Source organism: Pelobates fuscus, chromosome 4 (genome assembly GCF_036172605.1).
Source record: "Pelobates fuscus isolate aPelFus1 chromosome 4, aPelFus1.pri, whole genome shotgun sequence".
In the NCBI taxonomy this organism is placed as follows: Eukaryota; Metazoa; Chordata; class Amphibia; order Anura; family Pelobatidae; genus Pelobates; species Pelobates fuscus.
The window spans coordinates 344674581-344698834 of NC_086320.1; the positions used below are offsets into that span (position 1 = coordinate 344674581).

The 24254-nt window shown below is 41.0% G+C and overlaps 1 protein-coding gene across 3 annotated transcripts in view; it reads right to left on the reverse strand.

The window, feature by feature from the left end:
• Nucleotides 1-641: 641 nt before the first annotated feature.
• STAM (signal transducing adaptor molecule) overlaps nt 642-24254 on the reverse strand; it is a 45773-nt gene continuing 22160 nt past the window's right edge. The window contains exons 6-14 of one of the 3 annotated variants that reach the window (XM_063452518.1): nt 23463-23553; nt 22782-22968; nt 22492-22586; nt 19127-19215; nt 17750-17837; nt 16052-16106; nt 7081-7231; nt 5588-5763; nt 642-4434 (exon numbers count right to left, since the gene is read on the reverse strand). In XM_063452518.1, coding sequence (XP_063308588.1) covers nt 4218-4434; nt 5588-5763; nt 7081-7231; nt 16052-16106; nt 17750-17837; nt 19127-19215; nt 22492-22586; nt 22782-22968; nt 23463-23553 — 1149 coding nt within the window. In that variant the 3' untranslated portion in view covers nt 642-4217. Of the gene's footprint in view, nt 4435-5558; nt 5764-7080; nt 7232-16051; nt 16107-17749; nt 17838-19126; nt 19216-22491; nt 22587-22781; nt 22969-23462; nt 23554-24254 lie in introns of all 3 variants that reach the window. The other 2 variants (XM_063452520.1, XM_063452519.1) reach the window with 2 other exon arrangements.

A 24254-nucleotide genomic window follows, 5' to 3' on the forward strand; every position in this document is an offset into this window, starting at 1 on the left:
GCCTATTATTTTATGCTTTGATCTCATATTGAAACCTTCATAGTTTCAGAACATATGTTCTAGACTCATTAAGGGAGATTTAGCAAACAAGCTATTTTGAGTGCAACCTGCTAAAATGTAAGAGACATTCTATTGGTTACTATGGTGACTGTTGTTTATTTACTGCTTTGTTTCAGAGTTCTGAGTTGATTTCTATTGTAGAATTTCTGCTCATTAGCCGTGTTCCTACAGTAAAACATATTCACCAGCTGAAGGAATCTAATAGGGGTAATAAAGTCAATATAGGCTAGGGAACGAGGACTTGGCAGTGGAGACTAAGGCAGAGAAAGTAGAACAATATATATGAACAAAAAAATACATTTATAATCTAAGCACTTCTACAACCACCAATAGATCTGCTTTATTACACTTCTCTCTTAATAATTAAATAGGAAAGCACATATTTATGGATTTAAGTGTTTAAGTTATTGAAAACAGTAAATAAATAGAAATGGGAAATCGACATTAAAAGCAGTCTCTTCCTTTCATGACACTTAATCTAGGATCCGATTGACATTTATACGCCAAACTTAAACCCATAAAAGTAACATTATTCTAACGGGCGATTTAAGCCAGACACAAATGAGATGCAGACTCTGACACTAGGTAATTGGATTTATTTGAGGACATAAAAAAATTACATTATCTTGGGACATCAGTTTCCAGTTTATAATACATACATGGTAATGAAATGTATTTCAAAAGTATGGAGGAACTTGCAAAATTAAATAAGGGACATAATATCTAAAACATTGTTGGTTTGCATTTTACATGTGAAATGGTGTGTTACTGCACTTGCCACCTTGTGTGTGCGGCTGTATAAATAAAATGAAACACACACAAGGCAGTGCAGTAACATATAGATCCCATTTATCATAGCGAGAAGCTGTTAATGCACAATCAGTAATTAATATGGAAGACCTAATTAATCCGTAGCTTTGTGTCTAATAATTTATTGTGCACAGTACTTATAAAATATATGCATTAGTCTAATTTTTCTGATCCGGTCAGGTTATGACCATAATGAAATAGAAAGTAATTACCTGAAACACAATGTAAGTTCGCATTATGAAAAAAAACAAAAAAAAAAACTGATCAGGTGTCACTGATATTTCTGTAGGAGATAAATTCATGTCCACTTCATTGATACATCAAAAGTTAAAGGGACACTCCAGACTCCTCATGCACTTCAGCTTGCTTAAGTGCTTTACGCATGTCCTCTTTTTCCATTTTGCAAACCATGCAGATTTTAAAGGAAATTGGCACTTTTCTAAATTCACCTCGTTGCATCCTCTTGGCTGTCAAACAACCCGTCCTGTTATTTCTCTCAGTGGAGCTAAACAAAAGAGGGAGAAATTGCCCAGAGCAACTGCCTTAAAAAAGTCTTCTCATGGCGTTAAATTGTGAAGTCTCTGATTGGACAGCCACAGAAAGTCTGGACTGGGGAAGGCTGGAGTCAAGGTCTAAAGCGTTTGCCAGCTGTTTTAGTTAGACATACCACCAATGAAAAAATGCATAATTAAATGCACGCATATTTTCATTGAGGGTATATCTACAAGACAGTTTTTTTTTTTTTAGGGTGGGGGGGTGCAGCATTGGACTGTCCCTTTAACAGTCTTTGCATGGTCTGAATAGGGAAATAGTTATATATGTGTATATATTTTTGTTGAGACATTTCCCATCCTAGTTATGATTAGTGGAGAGTCCAATGATCCCCAGATGTTTTAAAACTGCAGCTTTTCACGAGGCTTTGCCATTCTAAAGGCATGCAAAGCATCATGGAAGTTGTAGTTCTACAATATCTGGGGATCTACCTTTTGGGCGCATCCCTGCTCGAGGCTAAGTGTGGGCCTAGAGAATATGGTAAGAATGTGAACTTGGTTAGATTTCCTCAAGAAACCATTCCCAAAGCACAAATGCTCTACCAAGTTTCAGCATTATTCTTATGTCAATCTTTTAATAAAAATAATTTAAAAAAAGAATAATTATAAAATGCAAAATAAATATTTGCATATATGTAGCACGGAAATATTTACTTTCCTGGATAAGAATTAAAAGTGTCTCTTCAGCCGCTGCAAGACATTCTGAATTTCATATACAAGGTAATTGGAAATAAATATATTGCTGCGTGCATTAACATGTATCTCCCTATGAAAAATATCAAAACATCAGAAATACCCAATTTAGTAAAACCATTTAGTAGAGGGAATCCATCATAAAAATAAGCTTGTGCTGTATATATTGCAGTGTTATGTTGACAATTATTAGGTCAGGTTTTAATGCTTTAGCCATTTAGAATCCGTACATTTATGGAGTCGTTGAGTGTTTTGTATAAAAGATAATTATCTTTTTTTTTTTGCAAATTGCTAAATGTTGAACGATCACCATGAAAACCAAACCAATCCAATGGAATCTTTCCCCCGAAGGTTTATCATTTAGCACTTTGGTCCGTATGTATAAAGTGCAATTTATGGACAAGTTGTCCAACATGAACCTAGCCTGACTAGATTCACTTTCCAATCAAGTAAACAAATCAAATTCGGACTACGAGATTGGCAGAAGAGAATTGATTAGACATGTTTTATGATGGGAAGATAAATAAGAAATGCACAATCACAAGTAGATATAAATTTAAAGGACACTGGTTGGATACATCTAATATTTTGTGAACAGGCACTTGCACGATGAGAGATACACTGAAATGCAGGAGTTTAAATTTAGTATCTACAAATACATACATGGTATAGTTCTAGAAAATCGATTCCCTCCATTTCCTTCAGTGTCAGAATCGAGATGTGACTCAAAGTTAACCTGTTGTATTCCAGGGTGCTTTATAGAATTTGCCCTTGCAATCGCCAAGTTTTGTAGTGAAATAATTGGAACTAGTGTGATAAATGAAGTAATGAACATATTTGGCAAACTTACCCCAAGTAAAGAAATAACTTATTTACTAAATTAACATTTCTATACAACAGTGTATTATAATTATGTACAAATGCTGTCATTATTTAAAAAAAGATAATAAGTCACAGAGAAAATAAAACCAATAGTAGCAGTCATAAAATGTGCTTCTGAGAAAAAAAAAGAAGTGTTAAACTTGAAATTGTCCCTTTAATTTGTTCTTAAAAATATATATATATACCATATTATGCTACACTGGATGTTATGTATATTCCTTCCTAACTTTAACTGAGTTTATGGTCGTTCATGCTCCATCTTTGGCATCACATCTACCATCCAATCACACAGGACTAATTAAAGGCAAGGTCAAAATGTACATCTCACGGCCCGAAACCCAAATATTATAGATGCTCACCTTTCCCTATCTCACATAAAAATGGTTAAATGCCAATGTTTTTTTTTTTTTTTTATCATATACAAATGAAAACTTCCTGTAAAACAAATGGACTTTTCTAATTACCAATTTAAAAGTTTACTTGCCAACAGGTAAGTTACAAAATGCAGGCCAAAAAGGCCAATTTGGACTTTAGGCAACTTTAGCCTTCATTTGCACTTCGGTTGTCATAAAGCAATGCATTATCTAATCAATAAAACCATCTGTGTACCTTAAGTTATTTTCAACCGGTTCACAGAATGCACTTTATTTGAGACTTAAAACTAATTTTTCCAGGATATGTTAGCTCCTTTACAATTTCTCGTCTTTTCTTTAATTGTATTCATTTTAAACCGTTAATAAAACAAATTAACAGCACCTACTATAGCTCTTATGAATCAGCATGTGTATCGGCAGAAATTAAAAATTGAAAGAATAAATCGTTTGATGTTTTAGGTTATCATCAAGAGCCGTTAAGCGGGGTTTTCGTGAGAGATGTGAACGTACTTCCAGTTATAATGACATTGTCACGTAGACGAGCTACTGTAACCACATAGACACCGTGTTACAACCGACCCAATATATGGGTAACAACAGTCTAACCAAAATGTTTGTTTCTGCAATGAGCCAAACCCAAGATTCCTTGTTTTGGCAATTTCAGATAATCATTTTTTTCACATGATGTGTCATAAAAAATGATTTGTGTTGAGACAAGTGAAAGGCCAAGGTTAATTAAAAGAAGACAATACTTGATGGGCTGTGTTTAGACTGGTAGAGTGCAAGTAGGGAATGATGTACCCATCAAGTACTTCGTTATTAAAATATACAGCTTGGAATCTGAGACCTATAGTAGAGCCTTCTGAGGGTAATTTGGTGGTTGACCGTTTAGATGAAGAGAAGAAGCTGAAGAAGTCGTTGTGTAGTTTGGATCACCAGACATAATGTTACCAGCCGGATAAGCACTTGTATGATTGGCCGCAGCGGAGGTAGCAGGATGTGGGCTGTATCCTGCAGACTGGTGGACATATTTGTTTCCTGGAGTTGAATGAATTACTGTAGAACTGAAAAACATGAATAAAATAATAATTAAGAAAACAAAACAAAAATCCAAAAAGTATATAGAATTTTTTTTTTTTTTTTTTTTTAAATCACCCGTTACTATGATTAAACTTTCCAGTACTGACAGATTATCAAATTCAATGAATGGCAGATACATACACACTTGGGAATGCTGTGCAAAATACAAGTACGGCTATATGGCTGCATACAAATGACTTTTTTGAAAAAAACAGCTAAGCCACACTGATGCAGAAGAGAGAACAAAAGGTTCTTTTCTATCGTGTCATCACTCAAATAGAATTTTAAATGAGTAAACTCTCCCTATTCATAAAAGATTTAAGATCACTCTGTGTATATCAGTTGCCTCCTGAAACCGTTTTTAGCACGGAGATGCATACAGATGTATGCTTTGTTCCTTTGGAACAGCCTGCCTACCCTCGGTCAGACTTTTTCCTAGTCTTCCATCCTTTAAGAAGTCCCTCAAAACCCATCGTTTCAGGATTGCTTATGGCCTCCAAGAGTAACTTCTATCTCTTAAACCTTCCTCTCGCTCTCTCCTAAAGGGCCGCACTCCACTCTCGCCTCCAGTTCTGCTACTTTCCCACCATGTCTATTTGCTGTCTCTCTCAATACCCTAGACGGTAAGCTTGTTTGAGCAGAGTCCTCAACTACCTATTGTTCCTGTTACACTTCGTTATTGTCTCCCTTGGTAAATTCCCCTTTTATTGTAAAGCGCTGCGGAATAAGCTGGCGCAATCTAAATACTACTAGTAATAATAAGTCATGTGATTATATAGCATACAAGAAGATACAAAATAAACAAAAGTGGGCACAATGATATTTATTTCTGATGTAGTTATTTTGTATGCATTTTTATTCCACACATATACATCCCTCCACCACCACAAATGTTAAAAGGAATATAGACAGATATCATGGCTTGTGGGTGCATCAACAGAAGCTTTAGGCGACTTTAAAATGCAATAAGTAACAGTTTATATAAACACTTTTTTTGCTGTGGAGGTATCCACGGTTTATTTTCTCTTTTCAAAATATATAGTTTTTTCATCATTATTTATGGGCATTTTAGAAGTTTAGGGGAGTGATAAAAATCTAGGTACCGTACCGCTTGAGTAGAAAAAATATTCACATTACTTATAGGAAGCTTGAGGTAACTGGCTTGGCATTTCTGTCGGAGCAGGATGTGGGACAGACCCTTGACTTATAGACGGCAGTTGATCTGAAGGGATTGGGTAGGTATGTATAGGTCCCATTTGTGTGTTCCCTGTAACAAGGTAGGCTGTGTTTGGATGTTGAACTGGAGGATATGGCTAAAAGAAGAAGAAAAAAAATAAAAAAAATAAAAATCGGTGAATGCAGTGCATAGTTTACATTTTACTGTTGTTTTTCCATTACATTACTGAGCATTCTCAGCCAGTGAATTGTATACAGTATCAATGGATACCAACAAATTATCTGTTGGACCGCCAAAGGTTTGCATTTCAATTAAGATCACGTACTGTTGCCTACAAGGTTTGCAGATAGGTTCGCTCAGTAAATCACATTTAACGGACCCCAGCCCACAAAAATGGAGCTAGCCGTAGTTATCAACGTGTGTGTGTATATATATATATATGCCTTTATTCAGACTTTGACAAGCCTGGGTCATCCTGTTTTGGTGACTGAATAAAAGTTTCCTGTTGCATGCTATCAGTGAAGACCTCTTAACTCTCAGGATACCAAAGAGGTGAGCAATCTATCACTGGTCATTCTATTCTGTAAAGAGTTACTCCAGTCATCATAACAACTACAGCCTGCTGTATGATATGAGGAGTACCCCCGGCTTGGTTGCTGGTAATCGGGCAAAAGTTCCCTGATAGTCGTGTGATGCTCTTCCAGCAGCTGCAGATCTGCATAAGCCATTCATTGCCTGAGAGCCTTAGCTGTCCCCTCACAGCAAATTAATGAAAGTTGCACAGAATTGACACTAGCCAGCCTGGAACTCAAGTCCTAGCCTGGCTGATAACAAGCTAATGACGCTGCCTGAGTTGGAGTTGCACGTCCAGGAGCAGAGGGGTTAAACTTTTTATGTAATGCATTTCATAGAAAAACACAGCACATACAGACTCCACGAATCACATCACTGAACTGGTCATGGGTGCTTAAAGTTACCCTTTCAGGACTGGGCACTTTCAATATTTATAAAATTCCAGACCCTTGTCAATAGCTATAGCTGGTGTGTATTAGCTCCTTTAGTGTACGGTTATTGCAGCAAACATATGCTTCATAAATATCTAATGTTATGTTGCTATATTACCAAAAAGAGGGCAGTGTTAGAATGCCAATAGCAGCTCAGAATGAGCCAATCTACATGGTGGAGTGATGGTGAGGACATCAGGAGTGCAGCTGCAACTGGAAGCCAATACATAGTCAGACCAGCAATACTGGTAACCTTTTCTAGCCCACATCACAGCTGATTAACCTGGGTGGAGAAGGTATATTTACGGTGTCCCTTTAACAGAATGTGTGTCCCATTTAGAATGCTATATTAAAACCTTTGTTCACTACTCTGAGAAGTGAGTAGGAGCTCCTGATAAAACAGATCCAGATTTGTAAAACACTGGAAACGGACTTGCAACTTAACGTACCTGCTGGGGAGGTCCAGTGGCAGGCTGCACGTAATACTGTGGGTGCATCTTTGCATACATCGAATACATTGGGTCTTCATTTATCAACTTTGTATACAATGAGAGAGATTCCATTAATTTAACGTTTAATTCTGATAATTCTGAATGTTTCCTGAAAAAGAGTAATTAATACACAATAAATATTAACAAAGATTAATTTTTATTTTTTTTTAAGACAGGAAAAAAATAGGGGATTAGTGTGAAACCCACGTCCAATAGAGGTGGTTATTGTAATTAAAACAGTGTAATCACCTAAAATCACTACAAAACATTTTTTATATCAATAGAAATATGCACTTTTCCATTCAAATATTACCTCTGTGTGTTTGTGACATTTAACAAGGAACATGCAGTTGCTGTATTTCTGTATAATGCACACAAACAATAGTGTTCACCCCTTAAAAGTGCAGAGAAGACAAATTAATAATTATCACACTTCTCTTTGTATTAAAATATTTGGAAATGGATTTGTGTATATTACTTCTTCAAAGTATACACTCTATATTCCTCCAAGGGACTCCAATTTGAAGGGGTGTATTTCATGGAGACAGGGGAGGGCTGGCAGCCTTAAGCCTGGGGGGCAAAACCAGTCAAGTGGCCCATTGCGCCACCAAATCAGTTCACCATCCATGCCCACCTTTTCCTGGTTTTATAACGGATATTGATGTTATGCTAATCAGTAGCTCTTTGCCATACCCGCTCCTTCACGGCTCTGACTTTCAATGTTGTCAGAGCACAGGCTGAGAATCTCTGAGCCTGTGCTTTGACTCACTAACTGAGCGCCGGAACCACGAGGGAGAGGATATGATCTGACTGCACCTACTGCTGGTGCGCACCAGTGGACCACCAGCGAATCGTTTAAATTAAATATGCTGGTGTACCCAACTTGTGAGCTGTGTTGGCCGCCGGGCGCCTCTATTGTCATGGCACCCTGCGTGACCACACAGCTTGCCTACCCCAACGGCTGGCCCTGCTGACACACACTGATGTTACTACTTAGACATCCCTCAATATTAATACAGAGATGAGAGTAAACACCAATAAACTGTGGAAACAGAGCTGATCCCCCAAATTTATAAAGGTTTGCTTAGAGGATTTATTCAAGATTAAATCATGCCTCCTCCTCTCTCCCCCATGCGCTGCTCTGTAGGCTGGGAGGAAGTGAAGAGTAATCACAGTCTCCCAGCACAACGCCACCTGTGGCTGCATGGGGAACAGCTGTTTAATGTAATGCTTGCAGGACGGCCAGCTGCCGCAGAACCTCTTTGTTTCCGTCTCTGCAAAGGGCTCTAGGCACTGCTTGTTGTGAGTGTGAGCCACTGTAAATTAGGGGCGGAGGGCACTTGCACTGCGGTCAAGACGGGTCTGGGCAGGAGGAGAGTGCAGTGCAATCAGTGCACTCCCCTCCTGTGGGTCACCAGTAGACTGGTGCGCCTGCCCAGGATCAGAGCCGGTGCAAGGATTTTTGCCGCCCTAGACAAAATATAAATTTGCCCCCCCCATATGATCTGCCATATGAACTAACGCCAGTGCTGCACACAGTGTGTGTTTACATTAAAAAGCCTACAGGGACCAGCTATAGACACCAGAACCACTTCATTAAGCTATAGTGTCCCTTTAATGTGATGTAAATTATAGATTAGTGTCACTAATAATATACTAGATTGCCTACTTACAATTAGATGAGGATGATGATGGGCTGGAGTTTGGCTCCACTGGTCTGGTGTAGAACAGGACCTCTGGAGGCTGTTTGCAACTGTGGTCACAAAATTCAACGTTCTGGGAGAATTTGAAGCAGCTCCATTTTTTGGGGCCTCTTACACAGCTCAAGGTCTGGGCCCCAGTGCCTGACGGTGAGTATGCCCATAAGGCCCACTCATAAGTCCACTTATATGTTCCACCCACCCATGAGCTCGCTCACAGGGAGTGGAGTGTGTAGGGGATGTGTTATGTGTTATCTAATATGTGTGCTTATGGTATGTAGTGTATAGGGATACCAGTTTGTGCAGGTGATGCAGTGTGTTTGTGTGTAGTGGAAGCAGTGTGTATTTGTGTATGAGGGATGTATTATGTGTTTCTGGTTGTGTGTGAGGGATGCATTGTGTGAATCTGTGTTTGTATGCATAAGGGATGCAAGGTGTGTGTCTGTATGTGTGTGCATTGAGTGTAAGAGATGCATTGTGTTTCTGTGTGTATGTAAGAAAAACAGTGTGTGTGTTTGCATGTGTGTGTAAGGGTTTGCATTGTATGTTTCTGTGTATGTGTGCAAATGATGCATTGTCTTTGTGTGTAAGGGTTGCATTGTGTGTGTGTGTGTAATGGATGCATTGTGTGTTTCTCTGTGTGTAAGGGAAGCATGTTCTGTTTCTGTGTATGTATAGGGATGCATTGTGTGTTTCTGTGTATGTATAGGGGTGCATTGTGTGTTTCTGTGTATGTATAGGGGTGCATTGTGTGTGTGTGCGCGTAGTGTTAAAGAGCTCCCTGTCTTGCCCCCTGTCCTATAGAGCTGTCCCTTCTGTCCCTTAGAGCTCTCCTCTCCCCCATCCTCCCCTAGCGGTCTCTTCTCACCCTTACCCACCCTCCCTGTGCTCTTCTCATCCCCCCTCCACCCTCCCTGTGTTCTTCTCACTCATCCCTCTGTGTGTTCTCACCCCCCCTGTGTTCTTCTTACTCCCCCCCCTTGTTCTGCTTACCCCCTTCTTATTACTCCCCCCTTCTGCTTACCCCCCTTCTTCTTATTACTCCCCCCTTCTGCTTACCCCCCTTCTTCTTCTTCCCCCTTCCTTCTTCTTCTTCCCCCTTCCTTCTTCTTACTCCCCCCTCTTCTAATTACTCCCCACTCTTTTTCTTATCTCCCCTCCTTCTTACTTCCCCCTTCTTCTTAGTCCCCCCTCTTATTATCCCCCCTCCCCTCTTCTTACTCCCCCCCTCCCCTCTTCTTACTCTCCCCCCTCCCCTCTTTTTACTCTCCCCCCCCCTCCCCTCTTTTTACTCTCTCCCCCCCTCCCCTCTTTTTACTCTCTCCCCCCTCCCCTCTTTTTACTCTCTCCCCCCCTCCCCTCTTTTTACTCTCTCCCCCCCTTTTTACTCTCTCCCCCCCCTTTTTACTCTCTCCCCCCCTCTTTTTACTTTCTCCCCCCCCCCTTTTTACTTTCTCCCCCCCTCCCCTCTTTTTACTCTATCCCCCCCTCCCCTCTTTTTACTCTCCCCCCCTCCCCTCTTTTTACTCTCCCCCCCTCCCCTCTTTTTACTCTCCCCCCTCCCCTCTTTTTACTCTCCCCCCCTCTTTTTACTCTCCCCCCTCCCCTCTTTTTACTCTCTCCCCCCCTCTTTTTACTCTCTCCCCCCTCCCCTCTTTTTACTCTCTCTCCCCCCCCTCCCCCTCCCCTCCCCTCTTTTTACTCTCTCCCACCCCCCTCCCCTCTTTTTACTCTCTCCCACCCCCTCCCCTCTTCTTACTCCCCCCCTCCCCTCTTTTTACTCCCCCCCTCCCCTCTTTTTACTCTCTCCCCCCTCTTTTTACTCTCTCCCCCCCCTCTTACTCTCTCTCCCCCCTCCCCTCTTTTTACTCTCCCCCCCTCCCCTCTTTTTACTCTCCCCCCTCCCCTCTTTTTACTCTCTCTCCCCCCCCTCCCCTCTTTTTACTCTCTCTCCCCCCCTCCCCCTCCCCTCTTTTTACTCTCTCCCACCCCCCTCCCCTCTTTTTACTCTCTCCCACCCCCCCTCCCCTCTTTTTACTCTCTCCCACCCCCCCTCCCCTCTTTTTACTCTCTCCCACCCCCCTCCCCTCTTTTTACTCTCTCCCACCCCCCTCCCCTCTTTTTACTCTCTCCCACCCCCCTCCCCTCTTTTTACTCTCTCCCACCCCCCCTCCCCTCTTTTTACTCTCTCCCACCCCCCCTCCCCTCTTTTTACTCTCTCCCACCCCCCACCTCTCTTTTTACTCTCTCCCACCCCCCCCTCTCCCCTTCTTCTTTCCCCCTCCCCTGTAGGTGGCCGAGCTGAACTCCAGTCCGCGGTCCCAGCCGGAGTGATAGGAAGGTGCTCAGTGTGCACCTTCCTGTCAGTCCGGCCGGGTACAGGAAACAGAAACTCCTGTTCCGCGCGGAACAGGAGTTTCTGTTTCCTGTACCCGGCCGGACTGACAGGAAGTGCACACTCAGTGTGCACCTTCCCATCACTCCGGCCGGGACCGCGGACCGGAGTTCAGCTCGGCCACCTACAGGGGAGGGGAGGTGAGAAGCAGCTGCAGCCGTCTGAGCGCTCTTTACAGAGCGCTCGGCGGCTGCAGCATTTAAAGGGCCGGCCCGCCGCGGCCGGTCCTAAAAGAATTTCGGGCGGCCTGGGGGGCAATTGCCTCCCTGCCCCCCGGCCCAGCCCGCCCCTGCATGGAGAACCATCTCTAACATACTCTTGTTGCGTTTACACAATCTTAAAAGGAATTTTGAAGTGTTAGAACTACAAACCTATATTCCGAACGCTTTAATGTCCCTGTCCCTAGCAATATTAGGTGAAATTAAGAAAATAAAACATTTCACAGCATCAACGTTTCTGGTTTTATTATTTAATGGATACATTAAAATAATGTAATATTAAAGTACTATTTTAAATACCATTTAAAATCAATAGATGACCCGTACTATATTCTCAAAAACAGTATCTAGACTTGTATATAGGCCTGTCAGACAGAACATGTGACTGAACACTTAAAGAGACATCACAGTGTTTTATGGTTCACAGTCCATTGGTTGCATTAGGGAGCATGGACAAAAAAGGGGTTGGTATTCCTTCTTAAAGCGGCACTGTCATGCCGAATTCCATTTTTTTTTTAACCCCCCCTCCCGCCTCAACTACATCCAATCGACCCCCTAGTCACCCCCAAATGCCCCTATGCCCCCCACATTACCCATTTTTTATTCTTTATTTTCTGCCCCGATCTATATTCAGGGCGCCGCCATCTTTGTGTGGGTAGGTGAAGTCCCTGTGGGACACGTCATCTACCCACACTAGATAGCCCTGAGATTCCCGCACATGCCCAGTGAAACATCTGGACATGCGAACGGGAATTTCACCTATTCATTCATTCATCAGACAGACGAATGAATGAATAGAAAAAATCAGACGAACAAACTAACACTGTGTATCAGTGTTCGTTTGTTTGTTCGGTTTATTACAAGGAGGGAGCTACCGGCGTGCAGCTCCCTCCTTGCAATATGTAAAGACAGAAGCGGCAGGGAGCAGTGCTCCCCACCACTTCATAAGCCCCCCAGGTCCCCTCCTCACTCTATGGGGGTCAATATGACCCCCATAATAGCACAAGGGAGATTAAAATCTCCCCAATGCCCCTACTCGCTATACCGCGAGTAGGGGCATGTCCACTAAACAGTGAGCAGCCTGTGGCAAATCCATCCAATCACAGTGCTCTGTGTCATTTTACAAGCGTGGGAAAATTCCAAAGAACTTTCCCACGCTTGTAAAATGACACAGAGCACTGTGATTGGATGGCTTGAAATCCATCCAATCACAGTGCTCTGTGTCATTTTACAAGCGTGGGAAAATTCCAAAGAACTTTCCCACGCTTGTAAAATGACACAGAGCACTGTGATTGGCTTAAACCCACCAATCAGAGTGTTCTTAGGCTAATTGCAGGGCGGGGCAAGGCTTTATAAGCCTTGCCCCGCCCTGCGGAGCTCAGTCTGCGCGGAGCCCTCCATGGGTGAAGATGGATTATTTTTATGTGCGCTCGGGTTTTTTCTTTTTCGTCAGGTTTTTTTTTTTTTGCGCTCGGGTTTTTTTATTTTATTTTTAGTTCGACGGCTATGATGGTTTTTTATTTGGCCTTTTTTGGGGCTGAAAAATGAAGATTTTAGAAAAAAGAAGACGTCGAATGGCAAGTTTAATTTTACTTTACAGGTTAGCAATTTTATTCCCCCCTCACTATTTTTTAGGGTGAGGGGGGTAGGTAGGGGCATTTTTTATTTGGGTGGGGGTGGGTGACTAGGGGCTTGGGCACCCCTAGTCACCTTGATGGGGGGGGGGGGGGAATTTACTTAGTGCCCTCACCCGCCGCCCAGGGGTGGGGGTCGGGGGGGGCAGTAGGTCCCCCCCCCTACTACTATTATGGCCCCCACCCGCCGCCCAGGGGTGGGGGCCGGGGGGGGAGGACAGTAGGTCCCCCCCCCCCCTACTACTATTATGGCCCCCACCCGCCGGCTAGGGGTGGGGGCCGGGGGGAGGACAGTAGGTCCCCCCCCTACTACTATTATGGCCCCCACCCGCCGCCCAGGGGTGGGGGCCGGGGGGGAGGACAGTAGTTCCCCCCCCCCCTCTTATTACCATTATGGCCCTCACCCGCCGCCCAGGGGAGGGGGCCGGGGGGGAGGACAGTAGGTCCCCCCCCCACATTATCTTTATGGCCCCCACCCACCGCCCAGGGGTGGGGGCCGGGGGGGGAGGACAGTAGGTTCCCCCCCCCCCCTTTATTACCATTATGGCCCCCACCCGCCGCCCAGGGGAGGGGGCCGGGGGGGAGGACAGTAGGTCCCCCCCCCACATTATCTTTATGGCCCCCACCCACCGCTCAGGGGTGGGGGCCGGGGGGGGGGGACAATAGGTCTCCCTCCCTTATTTTACTTTACAGCCCCCACCCGTCGTTTAGGGGTGGGGGGTAATATTTTTTTTATTTTTTTTTACAGTGAGCAGCCACAGGCTGCTCACTGCTTACTAGACATGCCCCTACTCGCGGTATAGCGAGTAGGGGCATATTATTTACTAATACCAAGTCATTTTTACTTAGTGTTAGTAAATTTGGCTGAAAGACCAATTTAGGTCTTTCAGCCTTTTAGTAGATAGCTCCCTGATACCGTGGGAATTAGGGAGTTATCTACTAAGCGGCTGCAAGATGCAGCCACAGCAATGAATAGAATCGGAGTTTCATTCATTTGAATGAAATTCCGATCCGAACAAAGTAACGAATTGCATCCTAACACCAATGGAGAAACAGTGCTCATTCTGTTAGGATGCAATTCGGCAGTTTTGCCGGCGTTCTGTCTAAGTGACAGGACGTTCGGCAATACTGACAGGAAGCATTGTGGGAACTGGGAGGAAAGCTAGGGATCATGGGAAAATTGCTCTGACCAGCGGAAATGAAGCACACTTTGCTCCTCCGCTGGTCAGAGCTGGTCAAGCGGAGGAATCCTCCATAAGACAGAGTCCCTACTTTGTCTTATGATTTTAAAGAAAACTAAAGAAGACAGGAAGAAAAGAATAACAGATCCCGAGAGAGGGGGAGAAGAGGAAGAGATTGAGGAAAGGTAAGTTCGGCATGACAGTGCCGCTTTAACATTTTTCAGTGGACCAGTTAAGAAGCATTTAAAGAATTGATCTTTTATACAAATCTCTAATGGGGGGCAGCTACCTAGCTGTTCTTTACAGTTGGGGGTCTACCTTTTAGTCACCCTGATATAAAGATTCAATTATTAACTATTTCACTGATCTTATGCTCATAAAGTAGAGAATAAACAAAAAAAAGAAAAAAATGCCATTCTACCTGTGTATGATTTACTGAGAAGATTATAGTCTTAAAAAGTAACTTTTAATAAATAAATCTAAAATAAAAATATATTAAAGAAAAATCATATGAACAACAGGAGTGGGTGGAGACTATACAGTGAGTAAAACTCTGACTACGTATACAAGCAGTAAAAGTGTATACCTAACACTAATGCTGAAGCAATACTGTTTTGCTACAATATAACATCAGTGTATTCCCAAGTAATAGAAGTGTACAATAATTGATAATGATCTAGGCAGCTTTTGTGATATTTAACTGGCTAATCGCCGTCTGTCAGAAATCTGTCTTAGCTGAACCATTATCTTGGATCTTTCTGAGGTTAAGCACCATAGAACATTATCAATTATTGTATGTGGAGCAAACCCATGTCGTTAGTTGTACTATCATGTAGGGATTTACTTATCCATAAATCTTTTAACTATTGACAGCACTGGTTTAGCAGTCGTCTTATCTCCCCCCCTCTTGTTACAGCTATTAGTGATATATAATATATTTTTATTTTAGATTTATTAAAAGTTACTTTTTAAGCCTATAATCTTCTCAGTAAATCATACACAGGTAGAATGGCATTTTTTTCTTTTTTCGTTTATTCTCTATGATATTCACTATTTAGGGGTTACCCCCCTTTTTTGTGCCCTCTACCTTGTGATATCTAAATTTTGGCCCTAGGTTAATTCTTTTCATTTTCTTCGTATAATATGCTCATAAAGTGTTTTAAAAGAATAACAGGTGGGAGCTCAAAACAGTCTTGTATGCTTCAGCACTGACTGAAAGCTGCAAAATTACTACAATTATGTATTTTCAACAATGGATAACAAACATAAATAAACAAAGACAGACATTTAAAAATGTTGTATTATTGTTTTAGAGCAATTTACAGATACGAAGAGATTACATCTCAAATCGCACGTAGAATATAATTGCCATTTACGAAGAAAAAAATAAATTAAAACAAATATAAAAATTCTACTGAGACTTACAAAAAGCTTTAAGTGTAAACGATACCCAACCCACCGATGATTAAACCCTGAAGAGCTACAATTTGACTGTTAAATGACCGAATGTGTTTTAAGGAACAGTCATTATAGATTACCTTGAAATACAGAAATTATTCAGCTAAACGCAGCACAGAATAATCTATCAGCACACAATGACTGTTGAAAGTAAAGTACATCATATGACTGTTTGTATAACAGGAGTCAGTGGAAAAGCACCGGATGATTCAATAGTCTCGATGAGCTAAATCACTGGATTGATGTTGTGAGAATTAAATAAGCACAAACAGATCGATATCTCTGCCGCTAATGAAAGGTACACTGTATGAATGTATGCACAGGAAAGCAATACGTTACACACCTGTCAATATCTTCCAGCTTCTCATCTATTAATGGTCCCATCTGGTGACAAGCAGCTGGAATGAAAGCAAAAATATCATAAACTCAAATAAATAAATAAATAAAATAAAATACATTTAAAGTGGCATGTCACCCACCCCCAGCAAAAGAGTATTTAATAAAGATAGAGACATTAGCCTCACGTTAATTCGGTCTGCCACCACACCGGCGGTTTTTAGACCTCATTAGAAACATAGGAAATATGTTTTTTTAAATTAGTTTTTCGTAACATATATATATATCTATATATATATATATATATATATATATATATATATATATATATATATATGTTCATTCATTCATTCATTCAATTAGCTTTTAGGATTTTATAGAAATACAATATACGTTTTAGATGATACCACATTATCTTGTTTTTTTCGGTTTCAGAACGATAAAATCTTTGTGAAATACTCATTGACTGTGCTGGACTTTCACTGAAATTCTAACCCAGTCAAAAGATATACTAAGACATAATAGGGACTATTTTCCCTACACCTGACACTTTTAGACACTGGGCGGAGGTGCAGACAGCTGCAGGTCTCACGGGATCTTCATGGAACTCAATGCTGTACTTTCACTTTTCTTCGAGCGTACATCAGTGAGATCAGCTCCTGGCAGCTAGGCAGAGAAGAGGATCGGCCGGACGAGGATGGAGGTAGCCGCAAGTGACAAGTACAGGTAAGTAGAACTCTCATTTGCCTATTAGTAGTAGCTAATCTTGATGTTCCAGAGATTTGGAAACTACTGCTCCCATGATGTTGGGTCTTTTCCAAATGTCTAGGGTGCCAAGGGCAAGAGCTTGCACAGCATTTACAGAGTTATTCACTAAAGAGAGAATTGTCAGGAATTCAAAGTGAATTTCAACTTTAACCCCTTAAGGACACATGACGTGTGTGACACGTCATTATTCCATTTTATTCCAGAAGTTTGGTCCTTAAGGGGTTAAAGGGTTTCTTTAACCCCTCCCCCCCCCCACCTACTCCCAACTGTGAATAGTGCCCTATTGCACAAAACGCATGAAAATAGTTTTAAAAGAAATTTGACGTATTTTGAATCCAGCTCCAGGCGAAGTTCTCGCTTTCATGGGCTCAAGGTCTAATCAAAAGCATCTCATACAGAAGCCTGTTATTGGACTCTTTCGTTGGCTCCCAGCAAAGGCGCACACTCTGGGCTGGCAAGAGGGAGTGGAGAGGAGGCAGGGAGGAGGATTTTGACCGTACTTCCACATGAGGGGTGGGAGGGGAGAGCTATCTTCCCCTTGCAGGTGCTGTCTGTCTGTCTGTAGGTCTGTCAGCAGCTTGCAGTGTGCACGGATGACAGATGTTTTATATTCACAGAATTGACATTAGGCAGCCTATAGCAGAGTCACGTGTGCCGGGGGTGGAGATATTTCAGTACGTGAAAAATCAATAGAGTCATTTATCCCCTTGAGACATCATGATGATGATGCATCTTATACAAATGAGATACAAGTAGTCACATTGCACATTGTGGTTTAAGCACAGTAATCACCAGAGTCATGTGCCATCTCACAGTATGTAGCCAAACATTTCAGACTTCACTAAAACAAAAGTTCATATGACTGAATTAGAGACATTAATTACCCCATCTTTGTTAGGAATTCCTTTAGGCAAAAAAATGAAAAAAATAAACTCACCTTCTAGATGAAGTAAATCAGCTGGGTCTGGCAAACCGTCTGTAGGATCAGCACTTTGAAGCAATCGCAGCAACTCATCCATTTTTTCCTTTGAAATATTAAAGAATATATCCATTATCACCTGGTCTTCTCTGATCTATGGAAATACACTGGATAATACCAGTAAAAGGTATTACATCCACAGTATAAAGAGTTGCAAGAACCAGTCTTTTGTAATTCTGTCTTCTGGGGCAAAACAGGCGTGAGTCAATATTTAAGAGAAATTGATGAAATGTGTGTGCAACAGAACTTATTTGTGAATATGCAAGTGTTTTCACAACACTCTGATCTCTAAGCACCAGCCCGGAATGTTGAAAACTTTAATAATCACAGACGATGGGGTATATTCACTAAACAGTGAAGGGTGGAGAAAAAAACTGCAGAATGTAGGCCTAAATAGCCAATTAGAGAGAAAAAAAAAACTCGAACTCCGCTACAGTCATAGCTTGGCTTTTTGAGCCTGAACTTTGTAATTTAGTATTCCCATCACTACCATTCTCTGTTTAGTGAAAAATCCCCTAAGATTCTGCATAGTTCACTAACCCCGGACTGATCTCAATGCAGTTTGCAAGCAACTCACTGTTGTCAGCATTGGTGAAGGATCCTCTTTAAGCCTTCACATAGAACTGGATTGGCCGTGGACATAAGTACATGAAAAATCTCAATTATCCAATTAATCCATACCGATAAAATGAGCTCTATTGAACGAACTCTCCAAGCACCATAACCACTGCTTGGTTAGAATGCCAAGAGTGCCCTAGCACCCCCTGATCCCCTGTATAAGTAGACAAACCGTTTACCATCAGTTTAGAAACTTACCTGGAAAAAAAAAAAAAAAAGAGTACTGGAATGTTGAAACTACATAAAACTGACACTTCAATGTAACATATATTAATAATAGCGATATGGACCGAACAAAAATCCTACAACAGTAATATCCTAAGACTGTCTCAGGGAAGGTCGTCTCTCATATTATCAGAGCTTTTGTAAAATGTAGAGACCATATCACAATATATTTTATGGAGTATTAAAACAAATATCAGTATGCCCTAGCAAATCTAGTGTCTCAAATGTGTATTCATTCAATTTAATCCAGCTGTCATTAACTGTAGATTTATTTAGGAAATTATCACATTTATCGGATACAAGCAGGTCCAGCTGATGTATATATTTGCATGATCTACAGCTGGGTGACCTCAATTTCCAATATGTAAAGGGGAATTTCCTACGTTAGTGTGAACCAGTCCCGTGATTATAAAAGACTGGCGTATGATTGTAGTCCACAATAGCTGGACTCAGAGAGACTGTCTGTACACGGCACAGATATATTGCACTAACCTCATCAATATAAACCGGCTCAGGTTCTGGTTCTATGGTTTCCACCTGCACTTCATCACTAAACTGGACTGTCTTCTTCTCAACTTTCACTGAAAGAAATAAAAACCACGTTGACATTTACATCAGTGTTTACACCAAAGTTCATTACTCAGAGTTTAGAAATTGGACCTGCTTTTCTATTTACAGCCCCTGGCAAATCTCAGACAGACACACATTTCACATGAGTTACATACGACAAACAGGTAGAGATCGATTGCAACACAGTGTGAGACAGACAGATACTGACAGGGAGAGAGACAGACAGTCAGAAACAGACGAATGAAGTGCAGTAACCTTCAAAATCATTGCCTCTTGGTAAACATGAGAAGCTAAAAAAATGTTTTTCGAATGAAAAAAAAACAAACAAAAAAACAACTCAAACATGAACTACACTGTGGCTTTCATTGTTTTCTAGAGATAAAACATACTCGAAAACCATTTAATAGGCATCATGTGAGGAAAGGCAAAGAACTTGTAAATGGAAACAAGACAAAGGCATGTTGCTTTTAAAAGGAAAAAATAAATAAAAATAAAAACCACAACAGGCAATTGGTAAAAAACAATAGCTAAATATTGAAATAATTATAAGTGCCAATAGATACAGAGGTAATTAGGAACACCGACAAACATATTGCATCTAAGTACCAGCATATGACTGAATGAACCCCAACAATTTCTGCATAGGAGTCACAAACAATACAATGTGAACCACCACAATGAAATATTGGAATGTTTACCCATCTTCACCATTTACCTGTACGTTTTTTTGTTTTTTTTTGCCTACGTTTCAGAAATTATTACATTTAACCCACGGAAAAGTAGTTTGTTTTATTATTTAAATGTTTTATTAAAAAAAAATAAAAAAAAAATAAGCTGGTCTATTTTCAGACCTCTAGGGCCTGCAGCTCCAATGTCCTCCACATGCAGTAGGAATGCAGAACCGTGTTACCCTATCTTAAAGGGACACTCCAGGAACCCAGACCACTTCTGCCCATTGGAGTGGTCTGGGTGCCAACTCCCACTACTCTTAACCCTGCAAGTGTAATTATTGCAGTTTTTTTATAAACTGCAATAATTACATTGCAGGGTTAACTCCACCTCTAGTGGCTGTCTAGTAGACAGCCACTAGAGGGCACTTCCTGGTCCATAGCACAGGAAACCTGTGCTAGAGCGTCGCGGGACGTCCTCACGCTGTGTGAGGACCTCCAGCGTCGCTCATTTCCCCATAGAAAAGCATTGAAATGCATTTTCAATGCTTTTCTATGGGGAGCGCTAATGCGCATGCGCGGCAGGCGCATTACGTCTCCCCGGCCGGTGAGCGGATTCAGTCTTGCCCACCGACCGACGCAATGCAGAGGAGGCGCGGCGGCGGAGGAGGAAGCAGCGACGTAGGACATCGTCGCTGCCTCAGGTAAGTTACTGAAGGGGTTTTCACCCCTTCAGCAACCGGGGATTGGGAGGGAGAGGGGACCTGCAGTGCCAGGAAATCAGATTGTTTTCCTGGCACTGGAGTTTCCCTTTAACATCGGTAGACAGATCCACTAGATCAGTAAATGGGACAAGCTTTCCTCATATTTATAGCTAGCAGCTAGAGGTATTTAATCTCACCCATAGCGGTATAGGTACAGGTCTAGAACGGAAGGGAACTAGACGTCCATCTATCTATATATCTATAGGTCTGTATATCTAGCTCTTTTTCAATCTATTTAACGCTGCCAGTATCATTGACAAGACATTTGCACATTTTAGCCCACGGTAGCAAAGCAACGAATAAAAAAACCAAAACAAAAAAAAAAAACAGTATTTTTACAATTCTGCTCCTTTTGGCCTATAATTTGCCTTTTTAGTTCTCCATAATTCTTGTATTCTCTCTCCAACATTCTATTACATCAATAAAATGCACAAGCAAATCATTTGTCATCTATACGCTAGATAGCATTTTGAATGGCACAATATAAACACTTTACTCCATAAAAAGCGGCACCAAGTCATATTTAGCATAACTGTAACGCTAACATCCAGCCCCATACTATGGGTTGCTGTTTTAACAGCCAATGCAAGCTACAGCACTTTGAACAAGAGAAAGGAATCATCACAGACAGACCGGGAGTAAAAATGAGACAGTGTCAATATAGATCGTGGTAAAACAGTCAATTGGTCATTACATGTAACTGAACAGCGGCACAGTACGTCCATTGATTTGAACGAGTCTTTATGGCAGTCCAAGTGTAAACAGACTGCTCACTAAAGCAGATAATTGCAAGCAGTTGGATCACCAACCAATGTTTAAATATCATCTTTGGACAAGAAATGTAATTGAATGTGGTCTCAAGGGAGAATTTGTATTCAATTAGCAGAGATTACTGCAGGTAATTGAAATCCGCCTTCAGTTCCCAGTGAGAAGCAGCTCACGTTAAGAATACCAAAAATCTGTCCTTCCTTTATATAAACAGCAATTACCATGAGACTGCAGAACCACGTAACCAAGGACTCGGAGACTTTATACAGTTTATCATGAAGGTTAAGAATTGATCATTGCAAACAGCCTCAGGTCCTCTTATGTGTTCTGATCTAGAACAGCCAGCTCAGCAAAGACATAGCTTTTAAAATATATTCAGATAGGAACTTAAACACTACATATGAAAAGGAAGTATTGACCTCTTCCTAGAACGTTAAGCAAAATATTTGATTACATAAAAAATAAAAAAAGCACTCAAATTCAGATAAGCGTGAATGTTATCAAGTGTCAGCCAGTAAACAAAATTTATAATAAAACATATGTATACATACACACTATTGCTTCAATCAACCACCATCCCTTGATGTCTTAGGATATTGGGGTTAATAAACAATTCTTGGCTTACATTATTGATACAAGACTAGAGATTGTCCATCTCATTTGTGCTCACCTAATATAAATATCCAATGTCCAGTAGTCTGATTATTGGATTCCCTGTCATCTAATTGCACATGGGACATTAACTGGGCACCAACCCGTATGTTTAATACCTGGTTTGTAAGCTATAAGTCACTTGGGTTAACATCCTGTATATATATTTTATTATTATTTTTTATGCTCTGTAGTTGTAATTTAATGACTGTAGTTTTAATTACTTTAAAGGTTTGCTGGTGTCGTGCTAGCTCGGCACACACACACTGCAAGTGGTGAGTTATTCATAAAAGTCAGACCATGAACATCACACAATTTAAGAGTCACAACAAGGTTTTAACGTTCCTAAATAAATGGATTCTAACAGCTTTGGATTTCAGAAAAATCCAGAATTTTTTTTTTTTTTTTTTCCCCTTTCTTCTTTTCTTATACTTACTCATATCCAATTCGGCAGTCAGGTCAGCAGTGACAAAATTAGAAGGAAATAATCCAATTCCATCCTGGGTTTCACCTTTCCACCAGTTTGGGTCACTGAAATAATGACAAGTTATACATTACATTTCCTCTAAGAACAGGCTACATAGATCACATCTATCGTTAGCCCAGTATGTGGGCATCATACGGCTGGCTGAAGATTACCAGTACAATGTATAGATTGCAGAGTATTGCATATATACATCGATAGCATGTTATTTTTATTCCATTACCAACGGCATGGGCCCATACCTGTCATCCAGCACGGTGACTATTTCCCCTGCTTTAAACGTCAGTTCGTTGTCCTCAGCAGCTTCAAAGTCGTATATAGCCTGCACTTTTCTGCCCTCGGGCTTGTGACTGGTCAGGAAACTCGTGCTGGGATACAGAGTGGATGTTGTCCCTGGTTGCTTTTGTTCTTTTAGTGACAATTCAATAGCTGCGGAATGAAAAGACAGACATGTTCATGAATCAGGAGAAACTAAATCGACAGGTCAAGATTTAGAAGAAATGTACATGCAGTGTGACAATGAATGTGTTGATTCCTGTCCAACATGAATTCAAGGCTGTGTGAGTCCATATGCCATGGTCCGTCTGTGTATTTATAGAATTCTTTACAATTGTGGAAATATAAAGAAATAATTCAGAATAATAGCAACATTCCTTTCTTTTAGCAGTGGACTCTTTATTGTTGTTTAAATAACATAAATCGCATGCAGACTAAATCATAACCTGCCTTGGAGAGGTGACCAAAATGACAAATATAGCATAACCTACAATGAAAAATAAATTACTAAAATATAATAATAATAATAAAAGGAGGAAACGCTAGAAAAATTACACTTCATTTCCATTGCATTTCGCACTTCCCTGTAGAAAGTAATTTTTTTACTGGATTGTGCTACTCCTGGTGGGAATGAATGAAACCCTTACCTTTTGCAAGGTCTTCCTCTTCCTTTTTAGTTGTGACAGTTCCTGGATCTTTTGTTACTAATGCCGGACTTGCTTTAGCTTGCTCGGCTGCCTAGAAGGCAAGGAAAAAAAAACAAGCCACAAATGAGCAAATCTGTTTGAAATCACAACCTGGCAGAATAAATCATGACATTCAGAGCTTCTTTTCAAACTATGTTCCTGTATGCTCTGTAATATGTCAATACAGACTCTAAATTTCAATGGAAATTGCATTTTTTTATAATTGAGGGCAGAAACAGCTCTCTGGTGGTCACTCAGACAGGTCTGTGGAGCCAACGTTATTAGCAGGGATGCTAGTCTAGCACTCGTCGACCTGCCCTCATTCTCAATGAGCTACATTAGAGCTTAATTAAAAAGCATAGGAAAGCTGCAAACGTGTATGTGCTCGTGGGTCCAACACAGAGGCCTCTCAATGAGCTGATCGGCATATTATATGACCTAGGAAAGAGGGGATGGCTTGCAAAGGCTACAGCTTTTGCAAGTTTTTATTCCCCCCACATATACATGCATGCTTCCTTTGGTGGGTATATCTATATAGATAGACAGATTCCGTATTCCGTACAGATGGATACATTGAGTGAGTGGAATGACAGTATAATTTGACTGATAGTTTTGGTTTTAGGTGCAGTGCTTGTAAATTTACAATCTAAAAAGAAAGGGATTCTTTTATTGCAGTTAATAAAAATGTGACTCATTTTTTTATTTTTTTTTCAAGGAATAGGTTGATTCAAATTATAATGGGACTGAAACATT